Below are 25,900 nucleotides of genomic sequence, written 5' to 3' on the forward strand. Positions count from 1 at the left end.
TCATATATATTATATTCAGGACAACTCATGATATAAACTTTTAATAATAGCTTTAACTATTGGTGAAACTATATAAAAAATTAACTTTAAGATCAATATCTATTCTGTGCAAAATAATCTATTTAGGATCTCAAAGATTAATATACTGTTGAAAATAATTAATGAATAACACTTAAATAGTGTAAACCAATTGTGTTATAGCTTATCAAAATAAGAGAAAATACAAATTCGGAGCAAAAGAAAATCAAATGCATATCTAAATGCAAATTAGCGTCTCAAAAGAATAATGCTTAAAAGCATATTTGTCATAATTTTCTTAATGTTTTAATTCACAAAGAATACTAGGGATTCAACAAATTCCTTACTTGTAAATTTCATATTCTTTATTACATCAGAATTTATTTCATTATTTGTGTTAGCCACATAGTCTTGAACAGCATTCTCATCTTCAGTTTCAATTTCTTCTTTTATAGCAACAGAATAATTGAAAATATTAGCTGGGTTATTTTTTGAATTTAAATTTGAGAAACTCCAATTACTAGATCTATATTCATCTACATTTTTCGTTACTTTATTCTCTTCTTTGGTAATACCTGAGAGGAGGGAGAAATATATACATATCTAAAGATTTTTTTTAAAAATGTATAATTAACCCTTCAAACTCTAGCATTTTTGTTTCCTTCACAGCAAACTGGATATTTTAAATTTTTTATTCTTAGACAACAAATTATCCACTTTAAACTGAAAATTATAGGTGTGATTTAAAAGATATTTTTATAATGTTAATACATTATTTTTACAAGTAACCACTTTTATGATTACATCTATAAATATAAATCATTTGTAGCAACTTAAGAATGTGGTCTTTTTGAAGGATTTGATATCAATTATGTACGAAAAAACTTTTGCTGCACGTAACAAAGAGACTGGAGGGTAAAATTAAAGGAATAGCAATAAAACTCATGTAACCAGAATGATTTTACATTTAAGGATATGGAATATGCACAAAATCCTTATTTTGCCATGCACAACATATGTTCAGTATCTGGAACTGGCTATTACACTCGAACAAGAGGCAATTAGAACACGTGCGAGTTTATTTCATAGTATTTACATTCCAGATACTGAGCCTATGCCAACAATAAGAAGCAACATAAGAACACTAAATCCCAACAAAGCACCAGGACCAGATGGAATTGACAACAACATTACATATGTGCTGCGTGCAGCACAATATATTGCTAACTCAAAATATCATGTCCCCACATGGTGTTATTTCTGAAAGTTGAATAAGTCAAGTTTATATTGGATCATTTGGGCTAAAGTGCTAGAAAAGGATATTTTGCTCAGAATGAATTATTTCACCAACTATAATAGTACTCTTAATGCGTGGCACCATAGCTTCAGAGCAATGGCCATGTGCTAAAATAGGCTAATAGGCCATTTTTTAGAGCATCTATTGGGAATACCACACATCTTCCTCTAATTCTTTAAATGGGTAAAAATATATTTACAGGTGATCCTTGGCATAACTTTGCGATTTTTGTTGGTACATGGATACCGAGTTTGTGCAATTCTTTGACTCGTTATTTTAGCTTTGTGTAGCGATGATTTTTGAAGCAAAAAATCGTCCCCTACACAAAGCCAAAATAACAAATAAAAAAATTTCCCAAACTCAGTATCCATGTACACCTATTTTCACTTAAAAAAAATCAGAGAATTGCACAAACTTGGCATTGCGCACTCCCTTGACTTTGTACACATCAATCTATTTCCAATTAAAAAGTCAAAGGAGCAGCCAACACAAAATATATAATCTCAATAAACTACATTTTAAATCAAACAATCAAATAACATATAAAAGGAAATTCATTTTAGGAATACATAAAGGAAATATCCACTTACCTTATTTAGAAATTTCCCTGTCTTCAAACAAACAAAATTCCTTAATAGCATCCAAAAACTGCCTAAAATTATCTCAACTAGAATCTGTATACTGGTGTCGCCACATAAATTCACAAAGGTAAGAGTAAAAAATATCCTCGGCACTGCCAGTATCTTTCGGCGTTCGACCATACACATTTCCTTCTAACAAACAGGAAACTTAATAATGGCTACTTTTACTAAGTAAAGCTTCATTTATACACCAGTCAATTAATGCTCTTTTTCCCTTTCATCCCAAATCACATAGAAACTTAAAATTAATCTTAGTACATTCAGCCATTTTACCCTCTAAACCACAAAACAGCAATATACTTCCTAAACAATACACACCACAAGCTCTTACAAATCTTTTCCCATCATTCAAATTCACCGCAATCACACAACCAATTACGTCATAATAGGGATTCCATAGCATTCAACTAATCAGGTTACCATAAATAAAACAAAAAACTTCGCGATAATACAAGGGGCACCCTTAAATCTGCTCTAACCCTTTGAATGTGCTAGCTGGCTGCCCACACATCATCTCATGGTACAAAGAGAATGTCCAATTATTCAGACACTAAACATTAAAACAGAACACACTACTATGGAACTGTCACTAGAGATTAAAAGTCAAGAGTCGTGTTAACTCCCTGACACTTGGTAGAATTTAACATTAAGGCCAGACCATCGACTGTACCCAGAAATCAAGCTTTGTTTACAGATGGCTCCAAAGAGGTACAGGTGGCAGATCCAATGAAGTGGTATGGAATGATGTAATCCAGACCTGGTCACAAAGGCTAAGCTTAAACAACTGAGTCTTCCAAGTTGTGCTGGTTTCTGTCCAAGTAGCCAGAGCTTAAATTGTGCCGGAGCCCACTGGAGCACAGCTCCAGTACTTCTTAGTTTTTGGGATAAATCATAATTCTAGCTGGAGCCCTAAATAAGAAGGCTCCGGCACTTCGTTTATATAACTGAACAACAATTTCAGTAGAAATTTGATCTAGAAAATGTTATTTTTTGAAATAAAATTATATTACAAATCGCTTATTAAATTTTAATTTATCTCTTTACTTTTTATTTAATTTTTATTTTCATTATTTAACTATTTTAATAATAATAATTAATTAAATACTTATTAATTTGGTAATAATTAAATATTTAATTTTTAAATTATTAATGATTTTAATAGCCATTTTATTTATTTATTTACTTTTGTTCCTCTTTGCTGACGGTCTTCCATAGGGATCCGGGACTTCCAATTTTGCATTCAAACAGTCTCTGACAACATATAGCAATATAGCTTCCAGCCGGCACATCATTCAGGGACAACAATGCAAAATTCAACTAGTAAAAATATTCAGACTATTATTCTTCAAGCCTAAAGATGCAAGGCTGAAACTCCAGTGGATTTTCACACATACTAGAGTTTTTGGTAATGAAACAGCAACAAATGCAGCTTTGGATTCGAACATAAGAATCATAATCATACAACTACTTCCAAACTCGCACATTAAGATAGCAACAACTGTCAGCTAATGGAACAGAGGCAGAACAGCTGGAATGAAGACTGAACTGGCAGAAGAGTGTTCAATAGTTTCGTAGACTAAATATGAAGCTCAATAGTGAAACATGTATAGGTAGAAGATAAGTAAACAGTTCGTGCTGTCACATTTAATCGCATTTTGTCAAATGATTTTCGGCATTTGAAAGAAAGAGACTTGCTTTAGAGCTCTGTGTTCTACAATTTGTAAAAAAAATATCATTATCATTAAGAACAAGGTGTCTGAAATGGAACTATCATGCTACGAGATTAGAACCAGTTCCAGTTCTAATGCAAAAAATCAGCTACAGAATGCCACCAAATCATTTGTACAGCTGTAGGAACTAATGTTGTACCATATGACACTGTGAAGATTTGGTATCAAAAGTTCAAAAACAAGGACTATGACATTAAAGAAGCAGAATGCTCTGGCTGCCCTAATGATATTGATGAAGCCTGTCTGGGAGAAGTTCTGGAAAAAAATCAGTATGCAACCACTCGAGAGCTTGCTAACATTACATTAGCCCTATACATTAGTTGCGCTATGCATTGCATAAACTTCAGTCGCTGGGTGTCACATAAGTTGACTCAAGCAGATAAAGACAGACATGTTAGGGTCTGCACTAATCTGCTCAAATATCAATGCAAGGACAAAATTCTGGAGCAGACCATCACTTGTGATGAAAAGTGGATTTACTTCAAGAACACAGGCAGAAAAAGGGGTTGGTCTGCACCCGATGGAACCTGTTGGCAGTGTCGCAAAGTGCAATTTGATTAACAAAACGATCATGCTTTGTACTCGTATCTGGTGGGATTGTCGTGGTATTTATCCACAAAGAGTATATGGAAAAATGTAAAACCCTCGACAGTAAGGTGTGCAGTGAGATGCTAGTCCACGTTGACACATGTTGTTGTACTATTATTACTGATCTTTAATTAGTAATTTGAATAACTTAAACTCAGTCTTATTGAGCAGCCTTTTCAGTCTTGATTCTTACTTCAGGAAAAGACGAAAAACTTTATATCTATTAATTAGTTATGTGATCAGAAATCAGTTTGTTTCCCTCCAAATGTCAACTAATTTCTAGTCAATAACGATAATTACTTAGTTTGCTGGTTGCACTTAGGTTTTTTTAAATTTTAATTACTCAATTTTAAATACACCAATGACTAAATTCATTACAATAGAATTCTAAATTGACTACTTTATTTTCCAAGGAGATAATACATTCAATAACCCACTAGTAAAATAATAATAATAATAATATATACATGCATACATACACACATGATTGTGATGTTTCATTATTACATTACTTACAGTGGTTATTTGTATTGGTAATTTGTGTATTACATTCTCCACATTGGAATACTTATGTTTATGTTTTATCAATGTCACAATACAATATTTTCATTTCTTATATCATTAAATATCTCCCCAACAGGCATATATTTACTGTGTTCACTTTTTTCATAGATCTAGAGTTTACAAATACGGTAGCTAGGTTCAAATCATTGGTGCTCAATATGCATAATTAAGTACACCTGGAGATTCATCTACTTTAAATTTAGTAATTGTAGGGCTAAATCTACTTTAGATTCACATTAAATTAGATTTAGCCTTGGCTGCAAGCTGAAGAAATGCTAGCAAGTCTGATGGAAGGATGCAGGTTATCTCACACATGCAATTCAAGTTATGACAAATCCAATAATTAGAACAGAGGGAAGAAAGCACTGAAGTAAGTTTCTAGAAAGGCTACAAAGAAAATTGCTACTTTATACAGAGGAGACAAATTTTCACTACTTCTTTTAATTCAGGATTTAAAATAAGAATGATGTGATAATTATTTCTGTTAATAAATGAAATATCTCATTTGTACTGACTCCTTGCAATTATTAGACTGCTAGGTCTGTAATAATTCTTCGCATAAAAAGTAGATTAACATCCTCCGAATCCAGCTCATAAAGTTATGCTACATAAAAAGACATTTCGCCTCTGCACGTGCCTGTAATTATAACTGACTGATATCCAGGCAAAAACAGACACTTAATAACAAGCCCAAAAAAGTGGCAGGAGTCAACAGGGTACAAAAATCTGAACATTTTGCTTATTTTACTTAGACACTGCCAAGACTAGCATCAAAATCTTTAACTAAAGCTAAATTTTTGTTTACAAGCAAAAATAATTAAATTCCCAAAGCAATCCTAACCTTACATGTAGTAAAGTCCCATAAAACAGTGGTATTTAAATAACACAAAATATAGATTTGAAAATACAAACTAGAGAAATTTAACTGCAATCATAGAATGTCATCCCTAACTTAAGTGCATATTTGACATAATTTTCCTATTATTTTATTTCAGAGAGAATAATCAAGATACAATCAAATCCTTACCTATGAACTTCCTCTTCCTTAGAAGAACAGAATTCGTTTGTACATTTGTCTTAGGCATGCAGACCTGAACAGCATCCTCATCTTCAGTTTCTACTTCTTGTTTCACCACAAGAGAAACATTCAGAATATTTGTTGGGTCATTTTTTGAACCTATATTAAAAAAGGCTCAAGTTATTAGATTTATTTAAAACCAAAATCAGAAATAATAAAAAAAATGCGCATTTAACGAATGCATTTTTAACTATTACTTAATAATACCTATTGATGAAGAATGTTTTTCGAAGGATTTGATGCCATTCACAAATATAAAAAATGCTCCATTCTGATAATCTGTATCTCCAATGAAAAATTACAAAAAAAGTAATCCTGAGGAAAGCAGTACGTGAACAAAGCATGGACAAGAAAGGGAACGCTTCCGAGGGTGTCAAGTTTCTGCAATTCTCTGATACTTTTTAAGCGAAATAAATTGCGGCCAATTTGAAGAAAACAAAACTACAGAAAAGATTTCTCAAAAAATGCAAGTACTTTAACCCATGTTCCATGGTTTTTAATTTTATTGATTTGCCTTTGTATAAAATTCCTAATGTGACAGCATTTTGAAAATCACAGTCACTATTTGTGCAATATCTTGAATTAGAAAACAGCATGTTCGTAAATGTTTTCCAAAAGAGCTGGCAATTGGTTTTGACTTTTTCGTAAAGGTGAAGATAATGAAAAATAACTACAAAATGTCTGCAAAACATAATATGCTGAGAGGAAAGTAAAAAAAAAAAAAAATTATAAATACACATGTACCTTAAATGATTTTGCAGCTAACAAAATATGGAATTTTCATATTATGTTCATCTTGTCATGATTCCATATTAAAAAAATTATTTCTCTACAAAATAAATTATTTTATATAAAAGTGAGTGTTTCTTTGTCGTACAGACAATAGAAACTTACTAACAACCCTGACTTATCCGATTTTCAAACCTGAGCCAGTCAATATGGTAATCAGAATGAATAATAACTATACAACCTCGGATGCCACCTAAAGAGTAGTAAGTGAAGGCTGCAGTGATGCTAGTTGGTGTGCTACTGCATCTTACAGATGTTGCACTTTTTGTAACTGCAGACTATATTTTACCATCCCACTTGCACTTATAAAATGTGTATGTCACCACAACCATTTAAAAGGATGCCTGCCCAGATAATGATTCCAGCACTTTTGTAATAACTGTCGTTCATATTTTCAGGTTTGTGGTACATGGTTCGATCTCTCTAGCAGATGTGTAAAATCCCTCTGCAAACAAAAATGAGTCTTATCAGTGAAAAGAACTCCAGTAACAATAATCTGTGTACTATTGGAACTGGGGGAATTTTGCAGTCTTACGTTAGGACACAAATGGCCTTTATTGCATAAGCTTTTCTTTCTGCAACCTGTCTTTCATGATATGTCTGGGATAGTCAAGTTAATAATATACCTGCATTCAATTCCCTTGTAATAGGGATGAAGACAGTTCATTATTTCTTTAAACAATGCTTGCCAATTAACAGTCCTGAAAGCACATTTTAGGACAGTTTTGACCTTAACCTAGTTATCTACATAAATTGCCAGAATCTTTCAGCCATTTACATATTCTTCATATGATGCTTTTTGTTACTCTCAGGTCTACAGATCTGTGTCAGCATATTTCCTAATCCCTTTCTTAAAATTACAAGCTCATTCTGATAAATCATCATATGTTTTTTCCACAGCATGCACATCTACCACGTACAAAAAATCATAGTTTGGTTATACAAAATAATTACTTTGCGTATGTTCTTAATGATGAATAAGAGGATTATAGTAAAACAACTTGTCTTTGGTATAAGTGCTATGACACTGAATGCTATATTTTTTAATATTGTTACAAATTTGGTGTTTAAAAAGCTAATGTTAGTTCAATTATAAATTTGATTTTGAATGCCAATCACAAGAGCGATGGAAGAGCAGTTAAGACAGCTGATATCAGCCTTTGCTGCATTTAAGGAAGAAATGAAATTGGGCCAAGATTCCGTTAAAGGGGAGATGAGATCCGTTAAAAAGGAAATGGAAGCCGTTCACGAAAAGTTGGAAGCTGGTCAAGTAACTTTTAAAGAAGACATAAAAGATGTACAAGAAAAGATTGAAGCAGGTCAAGACGAAATGAAAAGAGAAATAACCTGCGTAATAGAAAGTAAATTTGAGGCTATGGAAGACAGAATAGGAGCTGTCGAAAATAAAGTCGGGCAAATTGAAGAAAAGGTTTCTTCTGTCAAAGATGAAATAGAAGATAGAGTGTCGGCTGTGGAGCAACGAGTCGAAGGAAGAGTTTCGGCCTTCCAAGAACAAATTGAAGAAAGAGTTTCTGCCGTCGAACAACAAATTGATGATAGGGTTTTTGCTGCCGTCGCCAAAGAGGTTGACAGCCTAAAGAAGTGCATAGCGACGGTAGGAAACAATTCTGAAGGTTTCAAATTTTTATCGATGCCTGCTCGTTCCGTTCTGAAACTATCTACATATGATGGAAAGACCTCCTGGCAGGTGTATAGGACACAATTTTCTATCGTTGTGGATGCGAATGGATGGGATTCCCAAGCTAAGGCCTGTCATCTCGCCGCTTCTCTGAGAGCAGACGCAGCGGATATCCTGCAGACGCTTCCCGAATATCAAAGGCTAGATTTTGATTTTATCCGGTGCTTTGGAGCTGCGCTTCGGCGAGAAATGTTTAAAAGACTACAGCAGGCTCCAATTAAAATCTCGTCAACAGAAGCTCACCGAAACGCTTCAGGAGCTCGCCACGGATGTTGAAAGACTGTCACATCACGCCTTTTAGGAGTGCCCGACAGAAACAAGGGAAATCCTGTCCCTGCAATATTTCATCGATGGCATCCGGGACCCTGAAATACAGAAAGCACTGCGAATGGCAGATGTTAAAGATCTGAAAAGCGCTTTAGTGTATGCCATGAAATTTGAGGCAGCCCAGCAAGCCACCCGTCGAGACCGCCATCCAGTCAGAGCTGCTCAAGTCCAGGAGCCAGGGGATCAAGTCACTGCTCGTCTAGACGATTTAACTAGACAACTGAACACCTTGAGACAGAATATTGGTGACAAGAAACCGACCGTAAAGTGCTGGAACTGCGGTGCTGAAGGACACATACGACGAAACTGCAGAACACCCCAGGGCACGGATGCTAAGACCGCTCCTAACAAACAGCAGGGAAACTAATTAGTGGCCATCTCGCGGGGTGGAGGTTGCCAGATCATGAAAAGCCCCAGTTTAAAGCACTTCAGATTTCTGCAGTGAGAGGCGGCAGTAATGGACTTTTCATAATAGGACATATTAATGGAGTTCCCTGCAATATGACGATAGATACAGGAGCCAACGTTACCATCATCCGAAGAGATTTGGCTCAACAACTGGGAAGCAAACTTATCTGGACGCCGCCCTGCGTTACCCTACAGACTGTGTCCGGTGAGAAGATCAACATCGATGGAAAAGTAAATGCTAACATCACGTTTGGAAGTGCCGCTTACCATAACACGGCATATGTAGCAGAGATCACTGATTCTTGCATACTCGGATTGGACTTTCTAAGGAAATACAATTTTTCCTTGGACTTTAAAAATAACGAATTGCATTCTACATCTGAGGACATAGCGTTATTTGAATAGCGAGTCAATGATGAAGTTAAATCTGTCCATAAAATCATAGCACAAGACAATATCACAATACCGGCAAGAACAGAAATTTTACTTCCTGGATCCATAGCCAAAAACAGAAATTTCCGCTACGGCATCATAGAATATCCCAATAACTGTAATAGCCCAAAAGGAGTACTAGTAGCCTCAACACTCGTCGACCTATCCAGAACGGTTATCCCGGTGAGAGTCGCCAATGTAACTGAGAAGGGGAGAATTATTAAGAAAGGTGAAGTGGTTGCAGCATGTACTCCAGTAACCACCGTTGAAAGAAAGAGTAACATCCAAGAATCCGTGTCCTCAGAGAGAATTACATCGGAGTTATTGCAGAATGCGCAATTAAACTATAAAGAGAGGAATGCTGCCGATCACGTCATTAAAGATCTTCAAGTTGTTTTCTCCCGCTCGTCTTCTGACGTGGGTTGAACTAGTTTGACACAACATAGAATAGATACCGGCGATCATTCCCCGATCAAGCAACATCCAAGACGTCTACCGTTTGCTAAACAGGAAGAGGTGCGAACACTGTTAAAAGATATGGAAGAAAGCGATGTCATCGAGCCTTCAGTAAGTCCATGGGCATCTCCCATCGTCCTAGTCAGAAAGAAAGACGGCTCAACAAGATTTTACGTCGACTATCGCCGGTTGAATGAGGTTACGAAGAAAGACAGTTACCCTCTTCCTAGAATTGATGACATTCTAGACACTCTTTCTGGAAGCAAGTGGTTCTCAACACTTGATTTAAAGAGTGGGTATTGGCAGGTAGAAATACAGCCTGAAGACCGAGAAAAGACGACATTTACTACGGGACAAGGGCTTTGGCAATTCAAGGTGATGCCGTTTGGACCGTGTAATGCGCCGGAAACATTCAAACGTCTTATGGAAACTGTTTTGAAAGGCCTTTTCTACGAAGCCTGCCTCATATACCTGGACGACATCATCATCGTCGGAAAGAGTTTTGAAGAACATTTAGAAAATCTTAGGAAGGTGCTTCAGAAACTGAAAGAAGCCAATCTGAAGCTGAGTCCCGCTAAATGCAAATTGTTCCGAAAGGAAGTGACTTACCTGGGACATGTCATCTCTGCAGAAGGTGTGCGCACGGATCCTGAAAAGGTATCAGCCATTAAATCCTGGAAACATCCCGAAAATGTCCATCAGCTGAGAAGCTTCCTAGGGCTTTACACCTACTATAGGAAATTCGTGAAGGACTTTTCTTCCATCGCAAGACCCCTACACAAGCTGATAGAGAGCAACCAGAAGTTCTTGTGGACAAAAGAATGCGAGGATGCATTTAACAACTTAAAGGAGGCTTTAACATCTGCTCCAATCCTGACGTATCCTCAGCTTGACGGACCATTTATTCTCGACACCGACGCGAGTAATGAAAGTGTTGGTGCTGTTTTGTCCCAAGAAATAGATGGCCAAGAACGTGTAGTGGCATACTGGAGCAAGTGCCTGTCTAAACCGGAGAGGAATTATTGTGTCACCAGGAAAGAGTTGCTCGCCATAGTCAAAGCTGTAGAACAGTTCCATCACTTCTATACGGCAGAAAATTCCTGCTCCGCACCGATCATGCATCATTGACCTGGCTTTTAAATTTCAAGAATCCTGAGGGTCAAATAACCAGGTGGATACAGAGACTCCAAGAATATGACATCACTATCCGTCATCGTAAGGGATCATCAAACGGAAACACCAACGCCCTGTCAAGAAGACCTTGCCAAGAAAGCTGCCGATATTGTTCCAGGGTGGAAGCGAAATACGAGCTGCTGACTCTGGTCGCAAGACAAATTACAACATCAACATTGGCTGATCGAGAACCGTGGAGTGATGATGAAGTCAGGAAAGAGCAGCTGGAAGACCACGACATTAAACCCATAATTGATTTAATGGAGTCATCAAACAGAAAACCTACCTGGCAGGACATTTCTATCTGTAGTCCTACAACCAAACAATATTGGGCACTCTGGGATTCACTTCACATTCGAAACGGCGTCTTATACCGGAAATTCGAATCGGATGATGGGAAGACGTTCCGATGGCAACTTATACTTCCAAGATCCCGCATTCCTGATGTCCTTAAAGAGTTACATAGCACCCCTACTGGAGGTCACTTTGGAATAATGAAGACCTTGCAGAGAGTTCGTGAGCGCTTTTACTGGAATAATGCAAAGGATGATGTGCAAAAGTGGTGCCGATCTTGCGATGCCTGTGCAGGTCGGAAAGGATTGAAGAGACGCAGCCGAGGCAAGCTGCAACGTTACAACGTAGGGGCGCCTTTTGAACGTATCGCCTTTGACATCCTGGGACCTCTGCCACGAACTGCTGATGGCAACAAATACATACTCGTTGTCATTGATTACTTCACTAAGTGGCCTGAAGCTTATCCTATTCCTGATCAAGAGGCTGTCACAGTAACTGAGGTAATGATACAGCACTGGATTTCCAGGTTCGGAGTGCCTCTTCAGTTACATTCCGATTAGGGAAGGAATTTTGCCTCGGCAGTAATCAAAGAACTATGCAAACTACTCGGCAATTGACAAAACTCAAACGACGCCATTGCATCCCCAGTCGGACGGCATGGTAGAGAGGTTCAATCGAACCATCCTTAATAACCTCTCGTTAGTGGTTTCCAGAAACCAACAGGACTGGGACAAGAAATTACCACTCTTTTTACTGGCTTACCGCAGTGCAGTCCACGATACTACCGGCTATTCTCCATCACAGATGCTCTTCGGTCGTGACCTTCGTCTGTCTTGTGATCTATTGTTTGGCCGCCCTCCGGATGCTCCTTCATCGTCTGAGGAATATATTCAAGATCTCCAGGCCCGGTTTGAAGTGATGCACAACTTTGCACGAGAGCGAGTCAACTTGGCGACGGAGAAGATGAAGACCCGATACGACACAAGAGCTACTGAACATCAGTTCCACGAAGGAGACAAGGTGTGGTTGTGGAATCCGACTCGACGGAAAGGACTTTGTCCGAAATTACAGTCACCTTGGGATGGCCCGTATACAGTCCTAAAAAGACTGAATGACGTCGTGGTTCGGATTCGTAAGTCTTCGAACTCTAAACCTAAAGTCGTTCATTACGACAAGTTAGCTCATTACTATGGCCATAGTACATAATGTAAATAATTGTAAATAATATCAGACCATGGTCCTTTTTGTTTATAAATGTGTATTTGTTTGATTTGTATTTAGTATTTGATTTGCATTTAGTATTTGATTTGTATTTAGTATTTGATTTGTATTTAGTATTTGTTTTGTATTTAGTATTTGATAGCATTTGATTTGTTTAAGTTAGTTATTGCATTTACTGTTTATATTGTTTGATATTGTAATATAATGTTTATGCTTCAGTTGCATTTATGCCACAGTTGTAAGTTTAGCTACCTGTCCAGGGATTGTACTGCCCGGGACGCGCAGTCCTAGGGTAGGGGGCAGTGTTACGAATTTGGTATTTAAAAAGCTAATATTAGTTCAATTACAAATTAAATGGTTTTATTTCTCGCGCAGTGCAGTGCGTGACGAATATTAAAAGAAAGCTAAGCCGGAAAAATTAAAAATACAAGAGCGCGTGCGTTAAATAAATAAATATCTCTTTTTGATTTCGAGAAAGTGCTGGAAAATTCTAGCGCGTGATTTTAAAATCTTATAAAAGGAGGAAAACATCTCAGTTTGTAGTAGTTGCTTAGTTTGTTGTTGTTTAGAAAACTACTGTTGTTGATTGTAGCAAATTTGCGGATTAGCGTTCTTTAGCTGTTTTGAATTACGTTCTATTGGACATTTGAGTAGTTAAAAGATAACTACTGTGAGATATTGTGATACTGCATGATAATTTGAGAAAATTTAAGCATTTCTGTTGTGATAATAATAAATTTTTGTTCATTTTTCATCGGACTTGTGCATTCATTTCATAACGAACCCGTACGCACGCAACAATATTTTATCATCAGAACTTAGAAACTATCACATCCTCGTGAACGGTAGAGGAGCGGGGATCTTCTCCAGAGAGTACATTTAACAGGCTTGCCGCCAAGCAGTGTGTGGCTTCCTATTACGGGTCACTTCAACAGATGTTTGTGGTACATATAAAGATCCTGCTTGCAATGATGTACTCGGCAGTGGGTATGCTGCTTTGGTTTAATGATGTCAAAATAGAACTGTATAGCACTGAGAGGTTTGAATGAGTTTTACAACTTGTAATAGCATGTATTAAGCATCTTGGGGCCGCATATGTAGAATACCAGAAGAAACTATTATGCTTTTAGGAAGGAAAAATGAAAAAGAAGCAGGGCACTTATCAGAAATTAAATGGCATATCCCCAAACTGATGTGTAGGGTTCAACATTCTTTAATAAATCAAATTGTTCTTTTTGCTTGTTCTCTCACTTCTGAATATATCAGATTGCATTTCACGTTAAATTAGTTAATGCATGCAAGTGCAGAGTTCTTCACTTCAAAACATTTTCATTGCCTTAAATGGCTCTCCTGAAACTATTTCCTCGACGAATCTGATTTAGCTCTGCTAGCAATGTTTGCTCAAAATAAGTTCGCAGGCTTTATCTTGTAAATCTCAAACCTGAAATGCTTAAATTCACATGTTGCACAATTAGCAGAAAGTGATTGTGCAATCACTTTCTGCTAATTGTGCAACATGTGAAAGCTGTTCTTTTAATAGACACATTAAAAAAAAAACTGCATGTCTGAAGAAGTAATAAAAGGGTTAATTTTAAATCTTCTTCTGTGTTTGGTTACCACTGTAAGGTTAGGACTGGACAATAAGTCACCCGACTTTTTTCATAGACCTAGAGTTTACAAATAAGGTAGCTAGGTTCAAATCATTGGTGCTCAATATGCATAATTAAGTACACCTGGAGATTCATCTACTTTAAATATAGTAATTGTAGGGCTAAATCTACTTTAGATTCACATTAAATTAGATTTAGCCTTGGCTGCAAGCTGAAGAAATGCTAGCAAGTCTGATGGAAGGATGCAGGTTATCTCACACATGCAATTCAAGTTATGACAAATCCAATAATTAGAACAGAGGGAAGAAAGCACTGAAGTAAGTTTCTAGAAAGGCTACAAAGAAAAATGCTACTTTATACAGAGGAGACAAACTTTCACTACTTTCACTTAATTCAGGATTTAAAATAAGAATGATACTGTGATAATTATTTCTGTTAATAAATGAAATATCTCATTTGTACTGACTCCTTGCAATTATTAGACTGCTAGGTCTGTAATAATTCTTCGCATAAAAAGTAGATTAACATCCTCCGAATCCAGCTCCTAAAGTTATGCTACATAAAAAGACATTTCACCTCTGCACGTGGCTGTAATTATAACTGACTGATATCCAGGCAAAAACAGACACTTAATAACAAGCCCAAAAAAGTGGTAAGAGTCAACAGGTACAATAATCTGCACATTTTGCTTATTTTACTTAGACACTGCCAAGACTAGCATCAAAATCTTTAACGAAAGCTAAATTTTTGTTTACAAGCAAAAATAATTAAATTCCCAAAGCAATCCTAACCTTACATGTAGTAAAGTCCCATAAAACAGTGGTATTTAAATAACACAAAATATAGATTTGAAAATACAAACTAGAGAAATTTAACTGCAATCATAGAATGTCATCCCTAACTTAAGTGCATATTTGACATAATTTTCCTATTATTTTATTTCAGAGAGAATAATCAAGATACAATCAAATCCTTACCTATGAACTTCCTCTTCCTTAGAAGAACAGAATTCGTTTGTACATTTGTCTTAGGCATGCAGACCTGAACAGCATCCTCATCTTCAGTTTCTACTTCTTGTTTCACCACAAGAGAAACATTCAGAATATTTGTTGGGTCATTTTTTGAACCTATATTAAAAAAGGCTCAAGTTATTAGATTTATTTAAAACCAAAATCAGAAATAATAAAAAAAATGCGCATTTAACGAATGCATTTTTAACTATTACTTAATAATACCTATTGATGAAGAATGTTTTTCGAAGGATTTGATGCCATTCACAAATATAAAAAATGCTCCATTCTGATAATCTGTATCTCCAATGAAAAATTACAAAAAAAGTAATCCTGAGGAAAGCAGTACGTGAACAAAGCATGGACAAGAAAGGGAACGCTTCCGAGGGTGTCAAGTTTCTGCAATTCTCTGATACTTTTTAAGCGAAATAAATTGCGGCCAATTTGAAGAAAACAAAACTACAGAAAAGATTTCTCAAAAAATGCAAGTACTTTAACCCATGTTCCATGGTTTTTAATTTTATTGATTTGCCTTTGTATAAAATTCCTAATGTGACAGCATTTTGAAAATCACAGTCACTATTTGTGCAATATCTTGAATTAGAAAACAGCATGTTCGTAAATGTTTTCCAAAAGAGCTGGCAATTGGTTTTGACTTTTTCGTAAAGGTGAAGATAATGAAAAATAACTACAAAATGTCTGCAAAACATAATATGCTGAGAGGAAAGTAAAAAAAAAAAAAAATTATAAATACACATGTACCTTAAATGATTTTGCAGCTAACAAAATATGGAATTTTCATATTATGTTCATCTTGTCATGATTCCATATTAAAAAAATTATTTCTCTACAAAATAAATTATTTTATATAAAAGTGAGTGTTTCTTTGTCGTACAGACAATAGAAACTTACTAACAACCCTGACTTATCCGATTTTCAAACCTGAGCCAGTCAATATGGTAATCAGAATGAATAATAACTATACAACCTCGGATGCCACCTAAAGAGTAGTAAGTGAAGGCTGCAGTGATGCTAGTTGGTGTGCTACTGCATCTTACAGATGTTGCACTTTTTGTAACTGCAGACTATATTTTACCATCCCACTTGCACTTATAAAATGTGTATGTCACCACAACCATTTAAAAGGATGCCTGCCCAGATAATGATTCCAGCACTTTTGTAATAACTGTCGTTCATATTTTCAGGTTTGTGGTACATGGTTCGATCTCTCTAGCAGATGTGTAAAATCCCTCTGCAAACAAAAATGAGTCTTATCAGTGAAAAGAACTCCAGTAACAATAATCTGTGTACTATTGGAACTGGGGGAATTTTGCAGTCTTACGTTAGGACACAAATGGCCTTTATTGCATAAGCTTTTCTTTCTGCAACCTGTCTTTCATGATATGTCTGGGATAGTCAAGTTAATAATATACCTGCATTCAATTCCCTTGTAATAGGGATGAAGACAGTTCATTATTTCTTTAAACAATGCTTGCCAATTAACAGTCCTGAAAGCACATTTTAGGACAGTTTTGACCTTAACCTAGTTATCTACATAAATTGCCAGAATCTTTCAGCCATTTACATATTCTTCATATGATGCTTTTTGTTACTCTCAGGTCTACAGATCTGTGTCAGCATATTTCCTAATCCCTTTCTTAAAATTACAAGCTCATTCTGATAAATCATCATATGTTTTTTCCACAGCATGCACATCTACCACGTACAAAAAATCATAGTTTGGTTATACAAAATAATTACTTTGCGTATGTTCTTAATGATGAATAAGAGGATTATAGTAAAACAACTTGTCTTTGGTATAAGTGCTATGACACTGAATGCTATATTTTTTAATATTGTTACAAATTTGGTGTTTAAAAAGCTAATGTTAGTTCAATTATAAATTTGATTTTGAATGCCAATCACAAGAGCGATGGAAGAGCAGTTAAGACAGCTGATATCAGCCTTTGCTGCATTTAAGGAAGAAATGAAATTGGGCCAAGATTCCGTTAAAGGGGAGATGAGATCCGTTAAAAAGGAAATGGAAGCCGTTCACGAAAAGTTGGAAGCTGGTCAAGTAACTTTTAAAGAAGACATAAAAGATGTACAAGAAAAGATTGAAGCAGGTCAAGACGAAATGAAAAGAGAAATAACCTGCGTAATAGAAAGTAAATTTGAGGCTATGGAAGACAGAATAGGAGCTGTCGAAAATAAAGTCGGGCAAATTGAAGAAAAGGTTTCTTCTGTCAAAGATGAAATAGAAGATAGAGTGTCGGCTGTGGAGCAACGAGTCGAAGGAAGAGTTTCGGCCTTCCAAGAACAAATTGAAGAAAGAGTTTCTGCCGTCGAACAACAAATTGATGATAGGGTTTTTGCTGCCGTCGCCAAAGAGGTTGACAGCCTAAAGAAGTGCATAGCGACGGTAGGAAACAATTCTGAAGGTTTCAAATTTTTATCGATGCCTGCTCGTTCCGTTCTGAAACTATCTACATATGATGGAAAGACCTCCTGGCAGGTGTATAGGACACAATTTTCTATCGTTGTGGATGCGAATGGATGGGATTCCCAAGCTAAGGCCTGTCATCTCGCCGCTTCTCTGAGAGCAGACGCAGCGGATATCCTGCAGACGCTTCCCGAATATCAAAGGCTAGATTTTGATTTTATCCGGCGCTTTGGAGCTGCGCTTCGGCGAGAAATGTTTAAAAGACTACAGCAGGCTCCAATTAAAATCTCGTCAACAGAAGCTCACCGAAACGCTTCAGGAGCTCGCCACGGATGTTGAAAGACTGTCACATCACGCCTTTTAGGAGTGCCCGACAGAAACAAGGGAAATCCTGTCCCTGCAATATTTCATCGATGGCATCCGGGACCCTGAAATACAGAAAGCACTGCGAATGGCAGATGTTAAAGATCTGAAAAGCGCTTTAGTGTATGCCATGAAATTTGAGGCAGCCCAGCAAGCCACCCGTCGAGACCGCCATCCAGTCAGAGCTGCTCAAGTCCAGGAGCCAGGGGATCAAGTCACTGCTCGTCTAGACGATTTAACTAGACAACTGAACACCTTGAGACAGAATATTGGTGACAAGAAACCGACCGTAAAGTGCTGGAACTGCGGTGCTGAAGGACACATACGACGAAACTGCAGAACACCCCAGGGCACGGATGCTAAGACCGCTCCTAACAAACAGCAGGGAAACTAATTAGTGGCCATCTCGCGGGGTGGAGGTTGCCAGATCATGAAAAGCCCCAGTTTAAAGCACTTCAGATTTCTGCAGTGAGAGGCGGCAGTAATGGACTTTTCATAATAGGACATATTAATGGAGTTCCCTGCAATATGACGATAGATACAGGAGCCAACGTTACCATCATCCGAAGAGATTTGGCTCAACAACTGGGAAGCAAACTTATCTGGACGCCGCCCTGCGTTACCCTACAGACTGTGTCCGGTGAGAAGATCAACATCGATGGAAAAGTAAATGCTAACATCACGTTTGGAAGTGCCGCTTACCATAACACGGCATATGTAGCAGAGATCACTGATTCTTGCATACTCGGATTGGACTTTCTAAGGAAATACAATTTTTCCTTGGACTTTAAAAATAACGAATTGCATTCTACATCTGAGGACATAGCGTTATTTGAATAGCGAGTCAATGATGAAGTTAAATCTGTCCATAAAATCATAGCACAAGACAATATCACAATACCGGCAAGAACAGAAATTTTACTTCCTGGATCCATAGCCAAAAACAGAAATTTCCGCTACGGCATCATAGAATATCCCAATAACTGTAATAGCCCAAAAGGAGTACTAGTAGCCTCAACACTCGTCGACCTATCCAGAACGGTTATCCCGGTGAGAGTCGCCAATGTAACTGAGAAGGGGAGAATTATTAAGAAAGGTGAAGTGGTTGCAGCATGTACTCCAGTAACCACCGTTGAAAGAAAGAGTAACATCCAAGAATCCGTGTCCTCAGAGAGAATTACATCGGAGTTATTGCAGAATGCGCAATTAAACTATAAAGAGAGGAATGCTGCCGATCACGTCATTAAAGATCTTCAAGTTGTTTTCTCCCGCTCGTCTTCTGACGTGGGTTGAACTAGTTTGACACAACATAGAATAGATACCGGCGATCATTCCCCGATCAAGCAACATCCAAGACGTCTACCGTTTGCTAAACAGGAAGAGGTGCGAACACTGTTAAAAGATATGGAAGAAAGCGATGTCATCGAGCCTTCAGTAAGTCCATGGGCATCTCCCATCGTCCTAGTCAGAAAGAAAGACGGCTCAACAAGATTTTACGTCGACTATCGCCGGTTGAATGAGGTTACGAAGAAAGACAGTTACCCTCTTCCTAGAATTGATGACATTCTAGACACTCTTTCTGGAAGCAAGTGGTTCTCAACACTTGATTTAAAGAGTGGGTATTGGCAGGTAGAAATACAGCCTGAAGACCGAGAAAAGACGACATTTACTACGGGACAAGGGCTTTGGCAATTCAAGGTGATGCCGTTTGGACCGTGTAATGCGCCGGAAACATTCAAACGTCTTATGGAAACTGTTTTGAAAGGCCTTTTCTACGAAGCCTGCCTCATATACCTGGACGACATCATCATCGTCGGAAAGAGTTTTGAAGAACATTTAGAAAATCTTAGGAAGGTGCTTCAGAAACTGAAAGAAGCCAATCTGAAGCTGAGTCCCGCTAAATGCAAATTGTTCCGAAAGGAAGTGACTTACCTGGGACATGTCATCTCTGCAGAAGGTGTGCGCACGGATCCTGAAAAGGTATCAGCCATTAAATCCTGGAAACATCCCGAAAATGTCCATCAGCTGAGAAGCTTCCTAGGGCTTTACACCTACTATAGGAAATTCGTGAAGGACTTTTCTTCCATCGCAAGACCCCTACACAAGCTGATAGAGAGCAACCAGAAGTTCTTGTGGACAAAAGAATGCGAGGATGCATTTAACAACTTAAAGGAGGCTTTAACATCTGCTCCAATCCTGACGTATCCTCAGCTTGACGGACCATTTATTCTCGACACCGACGCGAGTAATGAAAGTGTTGGTGCTGTTTTGTCCCAAGAAATAGATGGCCAAGAACGTGTAGTGGCATACTGGAGCAAGTGCCTGTCTAAACCGGAGAGGAATTATTGTGTCACCAGGAAAGAGTTGCTCGCCATAGTCAAAGCTGTAGAACAGTTCCATCACTTCTATACGGCAGAAAATTCCTGCTCCGCACCGATCATGCATCATTGACCTGGCTTTTAAATTTCAAGAATCCTGAGGGTCAAATAACCAGGTGGATACAGAGACTCCAAGAATATGACATCACTATCCGTCATCGTAAGGGATCATCAAACGGAAACACCAACGCCCTGTCAAGAAGACCTTGCCAAGAAAGCTGCCGATATTGTTCCAGGGTGGAAGCGAAATACGAGCTGCTGACTCTGGTCGCAAGACAAATTACAACATCAACATTGGCTGATCGAGAACCGTGGAGTGATGATGAAGTCAGGAAAGAGCAGCTGGAAGACCACGACATTAAACCCATAATTGATTTAATGGAGTCATCAAACAGAAAACCTACCTGGCAGGACATTTCTATCTGTAGTCCTACAACCAAACAATATTGGGCACTCTGGGATTCACTTCACATTCGAAACGGCGTCTTATACCGGAAATTCGAATCGGATGATGGGAAGACGTTCCGATGGCAACTTATACTTCCAAGATCCCGCATTCCTGATGTCCTTAAAGAGTTACATAGCACCCCTACTGGAGGTCACTTTGGAATAATGAAGACCTTGCAGAGAGTTCGTGAGCGCTTTTACTGGAATAATGCAAAGGATGATGTGCAAAAGTGGTGCCGATCTTGCGATGCCTGTGCAGGTCGGAAAGGATTGAAGAGACGCAGCCGAGGCAAGCTGCAACGTTACAACGTAGGGGCGCCTTTTGAACGTATCGCCTTTGACATCCTGGGACCTCTGCCACGAACTGCTGATGGCAACAAATACATACTCGTTGTCATTGATTACTTCACTAAGTGGCCTGAAGCTTATCCTATTCCTGATCAAGAGGCTGTCACAGTAACTGAGGTAATGATACAGCACTGGATTTCCAGGTTCGGAGTGCCTCTTCAGTTACATTCCGATTAGGGAAGGAATTTTGCCTCGGCAGTAATCAAAGAACTATGCAAACTACTCGGCAATTGACAAAACTCAAACGACGCCATTGCATCCCCAGTCGGACGGCATGGTAGAGAGGTTCAATCGAACCATCCTTAATAACCTCTCGTTAGTGGTTTCCAGAAACCAACAGGACTGGGACAAGAAATTACCACTCTTTTTACTGGCTTACCGCAGTGCAGTCCACGAGACTACCGGCTATTCTCCATCACAGATGCTCTTCGGTCGTGACCTTCGTCTGTCTTGTGATCTATTGTTTGGCCGCCCTCCGGATGCTCCTTCATCGTCTGAGGAATATATTCAAGATCTCCAGGCCCGGTTTGATGTGATGCACAACTTTGCACGAGAGCGAGTCAACTTGGCGACGGAGAAGATGAAGACCCGATACGACACAAGAGCTACTGAACATCAGTTCCATGAAGGAGACAAGGTGTGGTTGTGGAATCCGACTCGACGGAAAGGACTTTGTCCGAAATTACAGTCACCTTGGGATGGCCCGTATACAGTCCTAAAAAGACTGAATGACGTCGTGGTTCGGATTCGTAAGTCTTCGAACTCTAAACCTAAAGTCGTTCATTACGACAAGTTAGCTCATTACTATGGCCATAGTACATAATGTAAATAATTGTAAATAATATCAGACCATGGTCCTTTTTGTTTATAAATGTGTATTTGTTTGATTTGTATTTAGTATTTGATTTGCATTTAGTATTTGATTTGTATTTAGTATTTGATTTGTATTTAGTATTTGTTTTGTATTTAGTATTTGATAGCATTTGATTTGTTTAAGTTAGTTATTGCATTTACTGTTTATATTGTTTGATATTGTAATATAATGTTTATGCTTCAGTTGCATTTATGCCACAGTTGTAAGTTTAGCTACCTGTCCAGGGATTGTACTGCCCGGGACGCGCAGTCCTAGGGTAGGGGGCAGTGTTACGAATTTGGTATTTAAAAAGCTAATATTAGTTCAATTACAAATTAAATGGTTTTATTTCTCGCGCAGTGCAGTGCGTGACGAATATTAAAAGAAAGCTAAGCCGGAAAAATTAAAAATACAAGAGCGCGTGCGTTAAATAAATAAATATCTCTTTTTGATTTCGAGAAAGTGCTGGAAAATTCTAGCGCGTGATTTTAAAATCTTATAAAAGGAGGAAAACATCTCAGTTTGTAGTAGTTGCTTAGTTTGTTGTTGTTTAGAAAACTACTGTTGTTGATTGTAGCAAATTTGCGGATTAGCGTTCTTTAGCTGTTTTGAATTACGTTCTATTGGACATTTGAGTAGTTAAAAGATAACTACTGTGAGATATTGTGATACTGCATGATAATTTGAGAAAATTTAAGCATTTCTGTTGTGATAATAATAAATTTTTGTTCATTTTTCATCGGACTTGTGCATTCATTTCATAACGAACCCGTACGCACGCAACAATATTTTATCATCAGAACTTAGAAACTATCACATCCTCGTGAACGGTAGAGGAGCGGGGATCTTCTCCAGAGAGTACATTTAACAGGCTTGCCGCCAAGCAGTGTGTGGCTTCCTATTACGGGTCACTTCAACAGATGTTCGTGGTACATATAAAGATCCTGCTTGCAATGATGTACTCGGCAGTGGGTATGCTGCTTTGGTTTAATGATGTCAAAATAGAACTGTATAGCACTGAGAGGTTTGAATGAGTTTTACAACTTGTAATAGCATGTATTAAGCATCTTGGGGCCGCATATGTAGAATACCAGAAGAAACTATTATGCTTTTAGGAAGGAAAAATGAAAAAGAAGCAGGGCACTTATCAGAAATTAAATGGCATATCCCCAAACTGATGTGTAGGGTTCAACATTCTTTAATAAATCAAATTGTTCTTTTTGCTTGTTCTCTCACTTCTGAATATATCAGATTGCATTTCACGTTAAATTAGTTAATGCATGCAAGTGCAGAGTTCTTCACTTCAAAACATTTTCATTGCCTTAAATGGCTCTCCTGAAACTATTTCCTCGACGAATCTGATTTAGCTCTGCTAGCAATGTTTGCTCAAAATAAGTTCGCAGGCTTTATCTTGTAAATCTCAAACCTGAAATGCTTAAATTCACATGTTGCACAATTAGCAGAAAGTGATTGTGCAATCACTTTCTGCTAATTGTGCAACATGTGAAAGCTGTTCTTTTAATAGACACATTAAAAAAAAACTGCATGTCTGAAGAAGTAATAAAAGGGTTAATTTTAAATCTTCTTCTGTGTTTGGTTACCACTGTAAGGTTAGGACTGGACAATAAGTCACCCGACTTTTTTCATAGACCTAGAGTTTACAAATAAGGTAGCTAGGTTCAAATCATTGGTGCTCAATATGCATAATTAAGTACACCTGGAGATTCATCTACTTTAAATATAGTAATTGTAGGGCTAAATCTACTTTAGATTCACATTAAATTAGATTTAGCCTTGGCTGCAAGCTGAAGAAATGCTAGCAAGTCTGATGGAAGGATGCAGGTTATCTCACACATGCAATTCAAGTTATGACAAATCCAATAATTAGAACAGAGGGAAGAAAGCACTGAAGTAAGTTTCTAGAAAGGCTACAAAGAAAAATGCTACTTTATACAGAGGAGACAAACTTTCACTACTTTCACTTAATTCAGGATTTAAAATAAGAATGATACTGTGATAATTATTTCTGTTAATAAATGAAATATCTCATTTGTACTGACTCCTTGCAATTATTAGACTGCTAGGTCTGTAATAATTCTTCACATAAAAAGTAGATTAACATCCTCCGAATCCAGCTCCTAAAGTTATGCTACATAAAAAGACATTTCACCTCTGCACGTGGCTGTAATTATAACTGACTGATATCCAGGCAAAAACAGACACTTAATAACAAGCCCAAAAAAGTGGTAAGAGTCAACAGGTACAATAATCTGCACATTTTGCTTATTTTACTTAGACACTGCCAAGACTAGCATCAAAATCTTTAACGAAAGCTAAATTTTTGTTTACAAGCAAAAATAATTAAATTCCCAAAGCAATCCTAACCTTACATGTAGTAAAGTCCCATAAAACAGTGGTATTTAAATAACACAAAATATAGATTTGAAAATACAAACTAGAGAAATTTAACTGCAATCATAGAATGTCATCCCTAACTTAAGTGCATATTTGACATAATTTTCCTATTATTTTATTTCAGAGAGAATAATCAAGATACAATCAAATCCTTACCTATGAACTTCCTCTTCCTTAGAAGAACAGAATTCGTTTGTACATTTGTCTTAGGCATGCAGACCTGAACAGCATCCTCATCTTCAGTTTCTACTTCTTGTTTCACCACAAGAGAAACATTCAGAATATTTGTTGGGTCATTTTTTGAACCTATATTAAAAAAGGCTCAAGTTATTAGATTTATTTAAAACCAAAATCAGAAATAATAAAAAAAATGCGCATTTAACGAATGCATTTTTAACTATTACTTAATAATACCTATTGATGAAGAATGTTTTTCGAAGGATTTGATGCCATTCACAAATATAAAAAATGCTCCATTCTGATAATCTGTATCTCCAATGAAAAATTACAAAAAAAGTAATCCTGAGGAAAGCAGTACGTGAACAAAGCATGGACAAGAAAGGGAACGCTTCCGAGGGTGTCAAGTTTCTGCAATTCTCTGATACTTTTTAAGCGAAATAAATTGCGGCCAATTTGAAGAAAACAAAACTACAGAAAAGATTTCTCAAAAAATGCAAGTACTTTAACCCATGTTCCATGGTTTTTAATTTTATTGATTTGCCTTTGTATAAAATTCCTAATGTGACAGCATTTTGAAAATCACAGTCACTATTTGTGCAATATCTTGAATTAGAAAACAGCATGTTCGTAAATGTTTTCCAAAAGAGCTGGCAATTGGTTTTGACTTTTTCGTAAAGGTGAAGATAATGAAAAATAACTACAAAATGTCTGCAAAACATAATATGCTGAGAGGAAAGTAAAAAAAAAAAAAAATTATAAATACACATGTACCTTAAATGATTTTGCAGCTAACAAAATATGGAATTTTCATATTATGTTCATCTTGTCATGATTCCATATTAAAAAAATTATTTCTCTACAAAATAAATTATTTTATATAAAAGTGAGTGTTTCTTTGTCGTACAGACAATAGAAACTTACTAACAACCCTGACTTATCCGATTTTCAAACCTGAGCCAGTCAATATGGTAATCAGAATGAATAATAACTATACAACCTCGGATGCCACCTAAAGAGTAGTAAGTGAAGGCTGCAGTGATGCTATTTGGTGTGCTACTGCATCTTACAGATGTTGCACTTTTTGTAACTGCAGACTATATTTTACCATCCCACTTGCACTTATAAAATGTGTATGTCA

The 25,900-nt window shown here is 37.2% G+C and overlaps 1 protein-coding gene across 1 annotated transcript; it reads right to left on the minus strand.

Moving 5' to 3' along the window:
• Positions 1-324: 324 nt before the first annotated feature.
• Positions 325-24,950, minus strand: LOC146997757 (uncharacterized). Its single transcript, XM_085814391.1, has 4 exons — positions 24,739-24,950; positions 15,303-15,452; positions 5,866-6,015; positions 325-593 (listed from the first exon to the last, which is right to left on the minus strand). Exons 1-4 carry the CDS (start codon positions 24,794-24,796, stop codon positions 325-327), a joined length of 627 nt encoding a protein of 208 aa, XP_085670517.1. The 5' UTR covers positions 24,797-24,950.
• Positions 24,951-25,900: the final 950 nt, after the last annotated feature.

This window comes from Stegodyphus dumicola, chromosome 4 (genome assembly GCF_044657685.1).
Source record: "Stegodyphus dumicola isolate Sdum_Otavi_A_Nest chromosome 4, ASM4465768v1".
NCBI classification, from domain to species: domain Eukaryota; kingdom Metazoa; phylum Arthropoda; class Arachnida; order Araneae; family Eresidae; genus Stegodyphus; species Stegodyphus dumicola.